The following is a 13608-nucleotide window of genomic DNA, read 5'->3' as shown; positions in this document are numbered from 1 at the left end:
TGAATAATATAACTTAAAAGTGTGTCTTGTGAGGTTTTCAGAGAGCTGATTTTTAAATATTTCCCAGAACACTCCTGCCTGTATCTGGTTATTAAATGCATTGTTATTGTGAAATATCTTGTTAGCATAACCAATCATAGTAGAAGAAGCATTTCCCTTGACTTTGTTGTGTGTGTTTTTTTCTGTATAAAAGAAACCCTCCCATCTGAGTGGCCCTGGGCAAGTCACTTAACCCTCATTGCCTGTAAAAAAGAAAAAGAAACCCTCTAGAAAAACCACATTGGGTTTGGTCTCAGAGATATTAATTCTCTCCATGCGACTCCTTTGCAAGTAAAGCATCATGTGACTTACTTTATTATCCTGAAGTTTTGTTTTTGGGACCCTCACTGCACTACATTATTTCCTCACAAAAATGTTGTCTGGAAAATGCTCACTAATGACAATGAAGAACAGAGATGTCTGCTAATTTCACTGGTCCCTGGAAGCAACTCAGTGTATTAATAAGAGTCTTACATTTGAAGTCAGAGGACCTGGATACTTAGTGTCTACATTACCTTGGATCAATTCTTTCCCTTCCCTGGTCCTCAGTGGCCATTATTGTCCAATAATTTCTAATATCACTTCTAGCTTCCAATCAATCATTCAATCACTCAATAAGCATTAATTCTTTACCTACCAAATACCCTGGATATAGAGGGGGGAAATGAAACCATCTACACTATAATTCTGTGAAAAGAACTAGGGATTTTTTTCTCTAGAAACAGGGTGGACTGTCTGGTCTCACTGGATTCCCATTGTCTCAAAATTGGAAGTTCCCATTCAAATGAGATGATATTTGTAAAAGTGTTTTCTTAGCACAGTGCCTGGCATAAAGTAAGTACTAAGGTAAAAAAAAAGTAAATACTATGTATATGGGTTTTTTTCCCTTCTGACTAACGGTTAAATTTGTCTCCAATGACAGTAATGATGGAGAGCCAAAATCTTTGACTCCAAACTGCAGTAAACTTTAGCTGGGATTGGGGAATAATTGGGGGTTATTGACCTGCAACAATTGCTAAAATCATTATGATTAGGGATCACATATACACTCAGGCTTTTTCAGGCTCTGATTCCCTCATCTTCTGAGGCACAGTCTTGGTCCAGAACTCCAACTTATCCCCCTTCAGTCTCTTTCCCACAGACAACTGCAAATTCAGCTGCATGTATTCTTCCTTCTGGTCATAAACTGGCCAGTGCAAAAGGTCTGCCCCATTTGGATCCCTGAGGGGAAAAAAACAAATGTTTAGAAAAGAAAGGTATCATTCTATTGGCATGTCTAGCAAGTCACCATTAGGTCAGCCTGAGAGCCAAGGAAAGGGCCCCAAGGTAGGGGTCAGCTGACAATGGTGACAGCCACAAAGAGGACTTATTCACCCATCCCAAAGCAATTTGATTTTCATATTTCATGTTGCATCTTTCTAATGTACCTTAGGTAGAAGGTCCCAAGAGTGAAAAGATTCACATAGGGACTGAATAGCCAAGTCAGTATTTGAACTCATATCACTGGACACCAAATCACTAGAGCAGCTAGGTGGTGCAGTGGCTAGAGCACCAGGCCTGGCATCAGGGAGATTTGAGTTCAAATCCATTCTCAGATCCTTACTACCTGTGTGACCCTGGGCAAGTCACTTAACCCTGTTTGCCTCAATTTCCTCATGTGACAAATGAGCTGGAGAAGGAAATGGCAAACCACTCCAGTGTCTCTGCCAAGAAAACTGCAAATGGGGTCACAATGAGTCAGACATGACTGAAGTGACTGAACAACAATGTTGGACTCCAAATCCAAGCCTCTTGCCACTACATCCTGGTTTTTTTGTTTTGCTTTGTTTTTGTTTTGTTGGGTTTTTTTAAGTGAGGCAGTTGGGGTTAAGTGACTTGCCCAGGGTCACACAGCTAGTAAGCGTTAAGTGTCTGAGGCTGGATTTGAACTCAAGTACTCCTGACTCCAGGGCCGGTGCTCTATCCACTGCGCCACCTAGCTGCCCCTACATCCTGTTTTGATGTTTCCCAAGGGGCAAGAGAGGTCCCTGAGACTCCAGGGGGATGGAGGAGGTCAAGAAAGTTGATAATCTTTCTTGTGTTCCTTTCAAGATGCCCATGTGTAGGGTGAGTCAACCAGAGCAATGCCTGTCTCAGACTTGAGGGACTTGAGGGACTTGAGGAAAAGGGTAAGCTTACTCAGCCAACCTTGCCTCTTAGCTCTATTTTACTGAATCAATTTAAATTAAGAAACTTCTTTGTCAGTGGAGATCCTTTATGTCACTAGGATCAAGCACTGTCCTACAGGGAAACTGTCTGGAAACCAAGGGGCAGCATTCTCACCCATGGCGGGCAAAGTTTGTCCAGTAGCTCATGATCCTGTGGCTCAGGAGCTTTTCTTCTTGTGTTCCCATCCAAAAGACTATGAAGAAAAAAAAGAAACATCTTGGATAAGGTCAAAAGGCAGGCCTAAAGTCCTCTTCTCCTCCAATCCCCAGCCCTAACCACATGTTCTCTACAGTTCCCATTCAATCCAGCTCTGGCCACTTAGCTTGCCTTCCTGCAATAGCTCCTTTCATGCCATGCCTCCCAGAGCTTCTGTTGGCCTGACTTCCATAACTGTGTCTCTCCCCAAAAAGCAAAGTGGTGCAGCTAGACTGGAAATCAGGAACACCTGAGTTCAAGTGCAGCCTCAGACACTGACTAGATGAGTGACCCTGGGTAAGTCACTTAACCTCTATCTACCTTCCTGTCTTTGTTTGAAAAATAAGAGCTCCAAGGTTGTTGGAAGGGTTAAAAAAGAGAGAGAAATATATTTGTAGAGCACTCTGCAAAACTTGTAAAAGTGCTCGCTATGATAATTATTATGTAATATTTCTATAATTTGTGCATTATAGTAATAAATTATAAGTATATTTATGTATTATGTACTTTGTTATTATGGTCTTATATAATTATATTATAATACATAATATAATTCTATTTTATTACATGTTACTATAAAGGCGTAATTACAAATATTTATAAAAATGATTATTCTAAATGTTATTTAGAATAATAATTATTCTTATTCTAAGCTACAACAGCATAGCACAAGCTCTGGTAGCTGTAAAATCTTTTCAGGTAGTCCCAGCCTCAGACTGTGTCTGCCATTTAAGATTCCTGCACTGGGCAGTGCAGACAAGCTCAGCAGCAGTTGGGCCATAAAGTAACGAATTCATTCACCATGGCAAGTAATGAAGCAGATAAATGTATAAACTGCTCTTCCAATTGTATGACGACAATAGGAGGGAGGTGAATATGGGGGTAGAATGCTTCCCAAATCTCAGATTGGGACCATCTACAAACATTATCTACAAAGATTGCTAAATGTGGGGCAGCTAGGTGGTGCAATAGATAGAGCACTGGCCCTGGATTCAGGAGGACCTGAGTTCAAATCTGGACTCAGACACTTACTAGCTGTCTGACCCCGGGCAAGTCACTTAACCCCAATTGCCTCACACACACACACACACACACACACACACACACACAAAGATTGCTAAATGTGAGACTTTTCTCCAATAATCTACAAATGAATGGACAAGGGGAGAAAAGGAAGGAAGAATAACTGGAGAAAAGGGAGGGAGGGAGAGAAAAAGGAAGGAAGGAAGGAAGGAAGGAAGGAAGGAAGGAAGGAAGGAAGGAAGGAAGGAAGGAAGGAAGGAAGGAAGGAAGGAAGGAAGGAAGGAAGGAAGGAAGGAAGGAAGGAAGGAAGGAAGGAAGGAAGGAAGGAAGGAAGGAAGGAAGGGAAGGAGCAAGGAAGGAAGGGAAGGAGCAAGGAAGGAAGGAAGGAAAAGAAGGGAAGGAAAGAGAAGGGAAGGGAAGGGGAATGGGAGAAGGGAAGAGGGAAGAGAAGGGGAAAGGGAAGGGGGAAGGGGAGGTTTCTAGCATATTGGGCAGATCCTCAGTGGAGGATTTATGGAGGCACAAGGACAAGAATCACACAGGATGAGAAGGTGTGACAGCTCAGGGTCTATACCAGAGGAGAAGATGAGGGCAGTGCTGAGGTCAAAGGTCCATTGACATATGGAAATGTATTTTCTGCATTCCTGTCTCATCTTCCCTTCTGGGGAGTAAACCCCAGGAAGTCAGAGACTGTGATTTATTTATCTTTGTCCTCTCCAAAGGTGAACAGAGGGCTCTGCATGTAGACTGTGCTTGATCATGGAAACTGCATTAAACTGAACAGCTGGTCCAATTCTCCTGATTGAATTCACCTGAACAAGCAGATGAGTTAGGGGACTTCCAAGGCTGATACCTTCATCACTCAGTCAACCAGGTAACTATGAGTTGCCTCCTCTATCCCTGGCACTGGGCTAAGTGTTGGAGATGCAAATAGAAAGAATAAAAAATAAAAACCAAACAACTCTTCTCAGGAAGCTGGGGTTCTATTCAGTGCTTCCTAAGGGAAGGTGGTAGGGCAGAAAGAAGATTGGATTTGGGGTTAGACCTGCTAACTCTGTGTTGTTAGATAATCTCTCTGAGCTCCCTTGCCCACACTCCCTCCCTCACAGGGTCTTTGGGAGACTCAATGGGCAGCTAAGTGGAATGAGGTCAGAACATGGAACTGGGAAGACATGAGTTCAGCTCCTGGCTCAGACATCTGACTAGCTCTGTGACTCTTGCAGAGCTAGTCAAGGGTCTGAGTCAGGATCTAAGCTCATGCCTTCCTCAGCCTCAGTTTCTTCATCTGTAAAATGGGGATGATAACAGTACCTACTTCACAGGAATTTTGTGAGGATGTCACAAGAGAGTGATACATACAAAGTTCTTTGTGAACCTTCAAGCAGTATATGAATGCTAGCTACTTCTAGCTCTTGTCGTTCTCATTAATAAATGAGATGACGTATGTGAAGGTGATTTGTGGATAGGTAAAGCATAATTATCTGTTTTGACATCAGAGAGAGGAAGGTAGATGATGAAGATGGCAGTTTGCTGCCCTAGGGATTATGCCACCCCTGATCCCCTACCCAAGCCACTGCTTCCCCCCCCCCATCCAGTCTCCACTGCTTACAAGGAACTCCAAAGACAAAAGGCAGCTCATCACCATGGTCTGCTTTCACAGAATCCGGCTTGAGACCTTTAAGTCTCTTTGGTCGGTGTTGAAATTCATAAAAGTAGACTGGAGAGCTGGGACCTAGGCAAACATGAGAAATGTCCACAGTTACTGACACATTGAAAATAGGACAGGGCAACGTGCCATGGGTCTCTGGCCAGATTCCGTCTTTTGGGGTGGGAGAGTGATGGTAACTGACCATTGACTGGCAAGATCCTAAAGGGCAGCCCCTTAACAAATAGTGGCCCAAAGTGATGCTGGGAGGCAAGACAACATCCCAACCATAAGCCACAGTCAAGATTACACAGGACCTGGCAGCTTCAACATTAAAGAATCTCAGTGCTTGGAATATGATATTCCAGAAGGCAAAGGACCTTGGATTGCAACCAAGAATCAACTACCCAGAGCAAAATTGAGCATTGTCTTTCAGGGGAAAAGATGGACATTCAATGAAATAGGGGACTTTCAAACTTCCCTGATGAAAAGACCAGAACTGAAAAGAAAATTTTATCTCCAAAGACTTAAGAGAAGCATAAAAAGGAAAATAGGGGAAAAAAGTTATTCAATAAGGTTAAACTGTTTGCATCCCTACATGGGAAGATGATACTTATAAATTTGAGAACTGTATCTATATTTGGGCAGATAAAAGTTATATACATAGAGGGTATAAGAGCTGTTTTTGCCCAACTGTGTGGCAACAAATTTGACAATCTAAACAAAATGGATGAATATTTACAAAAATATAAATTTCCCAGATTAACAGAAGAGGAAATAAAAGACCTGAATAGCCCCATTTTAGAAAAAGATACTGAACAAGCCATCAATGAACTCCATAAGAAAAAATCTCCAGATGGGTTTACAAGTGAATTCTACCAAACATTTAAAGAACAATTAATTTCAATGCTATATAAATTATTTGGAAAAATAGGTTAAGGAGTTCGACCAAATTCCTTTTATGACACAAATACGATGTTGATACCTAAATCCAAAAGAGCCAAAACAGAGAAAGGAAATTATAGACCAATTTCCCTAATTAATGTTGATGCAGAAATCTTAAATAAAATAAGAGCAAGGAGATTACAGCAATTCATCATCAGAATAATACACTGTGACCAGGCGGGATTTATACCAGGAACGCAGGACTGGTTCAACATTAGGAAAATTATCAGCATAATTGACCACATTGATAACAAAACTAACCAAAATCATGCAGTCAAAATTAGAAGGGACACAGAAAGCTGGAAAACAATTTTGCATCTAGTGTTTGTGTTAAAGGACTCATTTCTAAAATGTATCAGGAACTAAATCAAATTTATAAGAACCCAGGTCATTCCCCAATTGAAAAACGGTCAAAGGATATGAATTAGGCAGTTTTCAATGAAGAAATCAAAGCTATTTATTGTCATATGAAAAAAATGCTCTAAATCACTATTGATTAGAGAAATGCAAATTTTAAAAACTGTGAACTACCACCTCATACTTATCAGATTGGCTAATATGACAAAAAAAGAAAATAATAAATATATGGAGAAGCTGTGGAAAAATTGCAACATTAATGAATTGTTGGTGGAATTGTGAAGTGATCCACCCATTCAGGAGAGCAATTTTGAACTAAGCCCAAAGTGCTATGACCCAGTAATACCACTACTAGGTCTGTATCCTAAAGAGATCACAAAAAAAAGTGAAAAGGGCCCACATGTAAAAAAATAATAATAATAAATATATATATGTATATATATATATATTTATAGCAACTCTCTTTGTGGTACCAAAGAATTGGAAATCAAGGAAATGCCCATCAGTTGGGAAATGGCTGAACAAGTTGTGGTATATGAATGAAATGGAATATGATTGTGCTATAAAAAATGATGAGCAGGCAGATTTCAGAAAAACCTGGAAAGACTTAAATGGACTGAAGCTGAGGGAAGTGAGCAGAACTAGAACATTGTACACAGTCACAACCATATTTTGTGATGATCAACTGTGAAAGACTTAGCTCTTCTCAGTAATACAATGACCTAAGACAATTCCAAAGGACTCATGATGGAAAATTATCTCCACATTCAGAAAAAAGAACTGTGAAATATGAATTCAGATTAAACCATACTGTATCTACTTTGGGGGGCTTTTTTGTTTTTGTTTTTTCAAGTTTTTCCCTTCTGTTCTGATTCTTCTTTCACAACATGACTAATGCAGAAATATGTTTAATGTGATTGTACATGTATAAATTATGCATCAGATTACTTTTTGTCTTGGAAAGGAGATAGGGAAGGGAGGGAAGGAGAAAAATTTGGAACTCCAAATGTTATAAAAAACAGATATTGAAAACTATCTTTAAATGTAACTGGAAAATAATAAAATAATTTTATGATTAAAAAAGGAACATCTGCCGAGTAGTAGTACTAGTACTAGGAGTAGCAGTAGTAGTAGAGAATGGTCACTGAGTTCACCCTGGCTGTAGTTAGGTATGGGTAGGAGGGAAGAAGAAGGAAAGTGAATGAGTGTGTGGGTAACATAGACACACCACCCCAGAGACAAGACATTCTTACATAGATTCTGAAAAGGGTCACTGCCATACTCACTGTGTTGATATTTGGCCACTTTGAGGGAAGGCATAACAATGATAAAATCACCCATCATTTCCTGGAATTGAGCTCGAAGTTCTCTAGGGTCCTCAATATTTTTAAAATATTCTTCCATCATCAAATGCTGAAGTTCAGAAGGAATACCCTACAGGAGACCCAGGGGAAGATGGAGCAACAGAAAAATGAGCTTACCTGGCAGTGGGTTGTTTGGGGATGTTCGTTGATTGATTATAGGGATTAAGCAAGAGAGCTAGGTGGCCCAGTGAATAAAACTCTGGACTTAAGAGTCAGTAGGGCCTGTATTCAAATCTGAACTCTGACATGAATTAGCTATGTGACACTGGGCAAATCCCTTAACCTTGTCTGCATTAACTCCTCATCCATAAAATCAGATAGAGAAGGAAATAGCAAACTGCTCCAGTGTCTTTGCCAAGAACTGCTCCCCCCCACAAGGGGTCACAAAGAGTCAGACATAACTCATCAACTGAACAACAAGGAATAAGCCCACATAAGTTTGCCTGCCAATCATAGGTCCTGGGTCCCATTAGATCCCTGTACCACCTCCCCACCAAGAGTTAAATTCCTCAGGAAGATAATAGACAGCTCCTGGTGGGGGATGGTGTAGAAGGGATGTGGGGCTCAAGGAAAGGATAGAATTAGATGAGGTCCCTTCCAGCTCTGGGACTATGACAGAAGAAAGCCAGAAGGTGAAAAGATCTTCTAGGAAGGATCTCTCCTAGACTATTTCAATAGCCTCCTAATTGATGTCTCTGCCATAGATCTCTCCCCACTCCAATCTATCTTCCACTCATCTACCAAAATGATTTTCCAAGCACAGATCTGACCATTTTACGCCACTGCACCAACTAAGTAAATCCTAGGAGATCCCCATTACCCCTAGGATTAAATATAAAGTCTTCTGTTTGGTATTTAAAGCTTTTAACAAACTGGCCCCATCCAGTCTTAATATATATTATTACCCTACTCACACTCTGTGGTCCAGTTATGCCAACCTTCTGGCTCCTTGTACTCCACATTCCATCTCTCATCCCCATGCCTTTGCATTGACAAGAGTCAGATCAAACAGCACCTTCTATAGAACATCTTTCTTGGTTCCCCCCTCCTCCAGCTGCTAGTGCCTTACCCCTCCTCTGAGATTTACCATATACCTCTGTATGTGCAAGTCATCTCCCTCATAGAATGTAAGCTCCCTGAGGGCAGGGACTATTTAGCTTTGTCCCTGTGCCCAGCCCAATGCCTGCTACCAAGTAGGTGCTTATTTTTTAAAAAAAAGATTGATTAACTGGTATCTTACCCACAGTGGATTCTGCAGGAATGATTGGATACTTTTTTTATCCATGCCTTGCTTAAATCCAGCCATGCCCATTTCCTGTGTAGACAAAATTGGTGCAATGCGAGCATACTTTAGAACTTTATGAAATGTATTTATTTTTTAGACAGATCTAACCCAAGGAAGTCATCTTACCCTTTAGGGGGGAGCTAGTACCATGGATTTGTTTAGTCATTACTGAATAATTCCTAATACATACTTAACAATTCTCAAAATATTTTGCAAAATGGCCAGCAAAATGGTGGGTAATGCCTAATACACAATAAACAGGGGTCATAGTTTCTTCATAATGACCACGGGTCTTGGACAAGGACTGATACTTACTAAACCTGGCTAAAGCTAAAAAGCAACATGATGGTGAGCTGGGTTAAGACAGACATAGTTTTCAAGAATAAGGAGGTGACAGTCCCTTTATACTCTACCTCTGGGGAGACTACAGTTATCCCTTCCACATCACAACTTTCCCAATAGTGGTGTTGATATATTGTGGGTTGGCATAAGAAATTAAATGGGAATTTTGGGGGGATTTTTTGGAAGCCACAGACAACATGAAAAGGCCATCAGACAACGGAAAAAAGTTTTAAAAAGCAGACATTCATAAAATATCTGTATAGTATTGTATATCAACAACATATTCTGTCTCTTAGTACTGCAATAATTCAGTCTTCTTCTCTGACATGAAAGCAGGGTCAAAACATTTCACATGGATGCTCCATATCATGGGGGTGCTGCACCCCTCACCACTGAGATGTGGAAGGGATCACTGTGTATCTGGAATCTTTTGTTCAGTTCTGGACACTACATTTGAGGCAGAAAATAGAGAAGCTAGAGAAGGGGCTCATGTTCTTTCCATATAAGGATGAGTTCAAGGAACTTGCTTAGCTGGTCAAAGGGCAGGGGAGCCATGATCATTGTCTTTAATAGCTGGTGGAGCATGACTTGGAGCAGGCATTTAACTTGGGCCATTTGCTCTAAGGCAAGTCCATTTGGACTTGCTGGAATGACACCATGCCCAGCAGCTGGAGCTGTCTCAAAGTGGAATGCGCTGCCTCAGGCTCCTTGGAAGTCATTCAGCAGAGGCTGGATGTCCATTTGTCCAGTGAGTTATAGAAGGGATTCTCCTTCAACTCTGGGCTAGACCTCATGGCCTCCAAGGACCTGTCCAGCTCTGAAAATCTGTGATTCCTTGGAGAAGCATAAACTGTGGAGGTCATAAAGAAGATGGCACAAAGTAGAAAATCTTAGAATCTTACTGCAGGAATAAGCCAACCAAACTCATGGTTGTTGACACCAATGATGGAAGGGACATGGTGAAACTCTCCTGAAGCCAGCAACTCTTCAGGGTGTTTGGGCAAGAATTGCCCATCAACTACTCCAGAAATTATTGGTAAATGCTAAAGAAAGAAGCAGAAAAAAAAGAAAAGAAAAGGTAAGTTCATCTCCACAATCTCTCTCCCACTATCCTTTTCTCATCATTCTCATTGTTCTCATTATTACCAATCCATTTTAGACATGATTTATCGCTTACCTGCACTCTTTTCTTGGGACACACAGCTAGGAAGTGTCTGAGGTGAGATTTGAACTCAGGTTCTCCTAACTCCATGGCCAGTACTTAGCTGATGACACTTACATATATTCTTGCAATAATCTCCAAATTTGCATCCCTGTTGCTCCCTCTAATTTATCACATACACCCACACATCCCTTCTTCATCTTAGATCTGCTTATGACACTCTCCTGCATTAAAAAGGTGCCATACCTCCCCTTTACCCAAAGAGAAAACTCCCATACCCCAGTCTGGCATTCAGAGTCCTCTCTTTTGCCCCAGGTCTCTATCACCCTACCTTTCCAGCCTCATCTCATCCTACTCAGACTCTGATGTTGTCAAATACCTTAGTTTCACCAGTAATGGATTCCCAGATCTCCACTGAATATCAGTGACATTTTCCTTCTTTTCTGCCCTGGCTCACTCTGATCTCTCATGGCTAGAAAGGCTTTTTCCCCAGTGCTACCTGTTCAAGTTCTATACTTCCTTCAAGAGCCAACTTATAAGCTACAACTTCCCCAAAGCCTTCTCTCATACAGCAGCCAAAAGGGCCCTTCCCTCCCTCAGACTTCCCAGGCACATGCTTGGGACTCCCCCTGTGTACTTAGGTTCTGTTACCTGTGTGCTCCATAAATCCCACTCCCCCAGGAAGGCAACTTCCATCATGGACCTATCCTTTCTCTACACTCTGTGTCTCCCCAGGTCAGACACAGAAGCTGCTGTGGAACTGCTGGAATAAGCAGGAGAGCCCTGGCCTAAAAGTCAATCAATCTGGATTCTAGTGTGGGCTCAGAATTTTCAGCAAATTAGATCTCTCTGGGTTTCAGTTTTCTCCCCTATACAATGAGTGCATTGGACTTCAGTTATTGTTAGGATTTTTTCCCATCAAGCTTCCTAAAAGGGGTCATTGGGATTGGACTTTAAAAGATGGGGAGGATTCCAAGAAAGAGCTGTTATGAGAGCCATCAGGTTGGAGGAGGAAGGAACACTGTGTTGAAAATTGGGAGGTACCTGGGCTTGAATCCCAAGTCTGATGTGTATTTACTGTGTGATACTGGATAAGTGGATAAGTCACCACCTGCATGATCTTCGGGGATTTGTTGTTCTTGTTCAATCATGTCTGACTCTTCAGGACCCCATGAACCATCTAGGCAATTTCTTGGAGAAGATCATGTACTGGTTTGACATTTCCTTCTTCAGTAGTTTAAAGCAAACTGGTTAAGTAACTTTTCCAAGGTCACACAGCTAATAGGTGTCTGAGGCTGTATTTGAAGCCAGGACTTCCTGACTCCAGGTCTAGTGCTCTATCCACTGAGTCATCTCCTTAGAGGTTTGCTCATCTATAAAATGGGAATAATGATTCTTGTACTTCCTTCCTTCATGGATTATTATGAGAAAGGCACTGTGTCAACCAGTATGACAATAAGAAGGACTTCACAGACATAAGACATAGTCTGAGCAAAGGGATGGAGGTAAGAGATTATTGGGAACATTTAGAAAACTGAGGAGAGACTAGTTTGGCTGGAGCATAAAGTGCTAAGGGATAAGGCAAGAAAGGCATGGAGGCACCAAATTGTTCAGTGCTCTGAATTCTAGGCTTGAATTAGATTGACAGTCAGGAATCTTCTTCTCCCAACTCCTTGACATCTACTATGGACACAATGAAACTAGACCTCCCGGGTACTTGTTGCTTTGGCAAAGGATATTCATGAGATTGTAGATTTAGAGCTAGAGGGTATTTTAGAGGACCATATGGTCCAACACCCTCATTTTCCAGACGAGGAAACTTGTCAAATCAGGTTGAAAAACACAAGACCTTCACCTCAATGCCCACCAACTGAAGGTGTGAAGAAAGGGCATCAAGGTTGGTTTCTGGCCCTGCCCTAAGGTGGTTTGGCAGTGCTAGTTGGTACTGTTACCCTTCCTGCTCAGCTTACATACCTTGCCAATGGCCATGATCTCCTCCTCAGTTTTGTTTCTGAGGCACTGAACCATGGAAGCAGAACTGTGTCTCTCACAAGCAGACAGATTGGCAACAACCTGCAAAGAGGTGCCCACAAAGAGTTAATATTCTCATAGAGGACCCCCCTGGCCTGCATCACAACAGAGGAATCCTATGATACTCATCAGGAACCTAGCAAAGGATCATTTCTATAGGAGATGATATAGTCATGACAAAAAAGAGACCAAGCTGGAATGGGTCTGGCTGCCTAAGGGGTCAAGTCCCCCAATCATGAGCCTACTATGTACAGGGCTCAGTACCAGGCAGTAGGGGTGGGTATAGGCAGGGGCAGGTTACAAAGACATAGTCCCTGCTCCTGAGGAGTTTACTCAGGGAGAAGAGACCTAAATATCTATGAAGGACACAAAGGAGTCTGGGATGTGTTGAAAGAGCCCTTACTTTGGCTTCAAAGATCCCTCAGCTCTGGTCCTAGCTCAGAGAACCAACTCATTGTGTGACCTTGGATAAGGCAGACATTGATAGAACTATAGAGGAAGAAGGGACCTCACACCATCATTTCATCTAACATGTACCTCAAAGAACTCCTGCTGCTTTTCTGGAGGTTTTGGGAAATAGATTTTGGAGATAGAAGGGACATTAAAAACGAACTAACCTAAAGTACTTTTATAGAGGAAGAAACTGAAGCCCAAAGAAAAGAACTGACTCATCTAAAATCACAGACATAGTAAGAAGCAGAACCAGGAACTGAATCCAGGGCATCTAATTCCACTACACAAACACTCCCTCCTCTCTGTGCCTCAGTTTCCTCCTCTGTGAAATAAGGGGGTTGGACTAGATGATTTCTAAGGTAAGTTTCAGCTTGAAAATCCAGTATGTGTGCCTTCTTATCACCCAAGAGAGCCAGAAGGTCAGTGGGAATGAGCCATGGGGGTCAGGGACCAATAAGCTTAATGGAGGATGAGAGCAATTGTAGAGACCAGAGAACAAGGAACTTACATTTACAAGCATTTCTGGGCTGGAAGTAATCATGCCCGGGAGGATGGCCAC

The 13608-nt window shown here is 41.8% G+C and overlaps 1 protein-coding gene across 1 annotated transcript in view; it reads right to left on the bottom strand.

Moving 5' to 3' along the window:
• Positions 1-851: 851 nt before the first annotated feature.
• LOC122740014 (cocaine esterase-like) overlaps positions 852-13608 on the bottom strand; it is a 27059-nt gene continuing 14302 nt past the window's right edge. The window contains exons 6-13 of the mRNA XM_043981784.1: positions 13558-13608; positions 12540-12638; positions 10306-10446; positions 9017-9091; positions 7695-7846; positions 5108-5190; positions 2362-2440; positions 852-1260 (exon numbers count right to left, since the gene is read on the bottom strand). The exon at positions 13558-13608 is cut by the window's right edge and continues 54 nt beyond it. Coding sequence (XP_043837719.1) covers positions 1089-1260; positions 2362-2440; positions 5108-5190; positions 7695-7846; positions 9017-9091; positions 10306-10446; positions 12540-12638; positions 13558-13608 — 852 coding nt within the window. The 3' untranslated portion in view covers positions 852-1088. The remainder of the gene's footprint in view (positions 1261-2361; positions 2441-5107; positions 5191-7694; positions 7847-9016; positions 9092-10305; positions 10447-12539; positions 12639-13557) is intronic.

The sequence above is a fragment of the Dromiciops gliroides genome, chromosome 2, assembly GCF_019393635.1.
Source record: "Dromiciops gliroides isolate mDroGli1 chromosome 2, mDroGli1.pri, whole genome shotgun sequence".
NCBI classification, from domain to species: Eukaryota; Metazoa; Chordata; class Mammalia; order Microbiotheria; family Microbiotheriidae; genus Dromiciops; species Dromiciops gliroides.
Note: the sequence above shows the minus strand (reverse complement) of the source record. Positions and strands in the feature narration are given on the sequence as shown.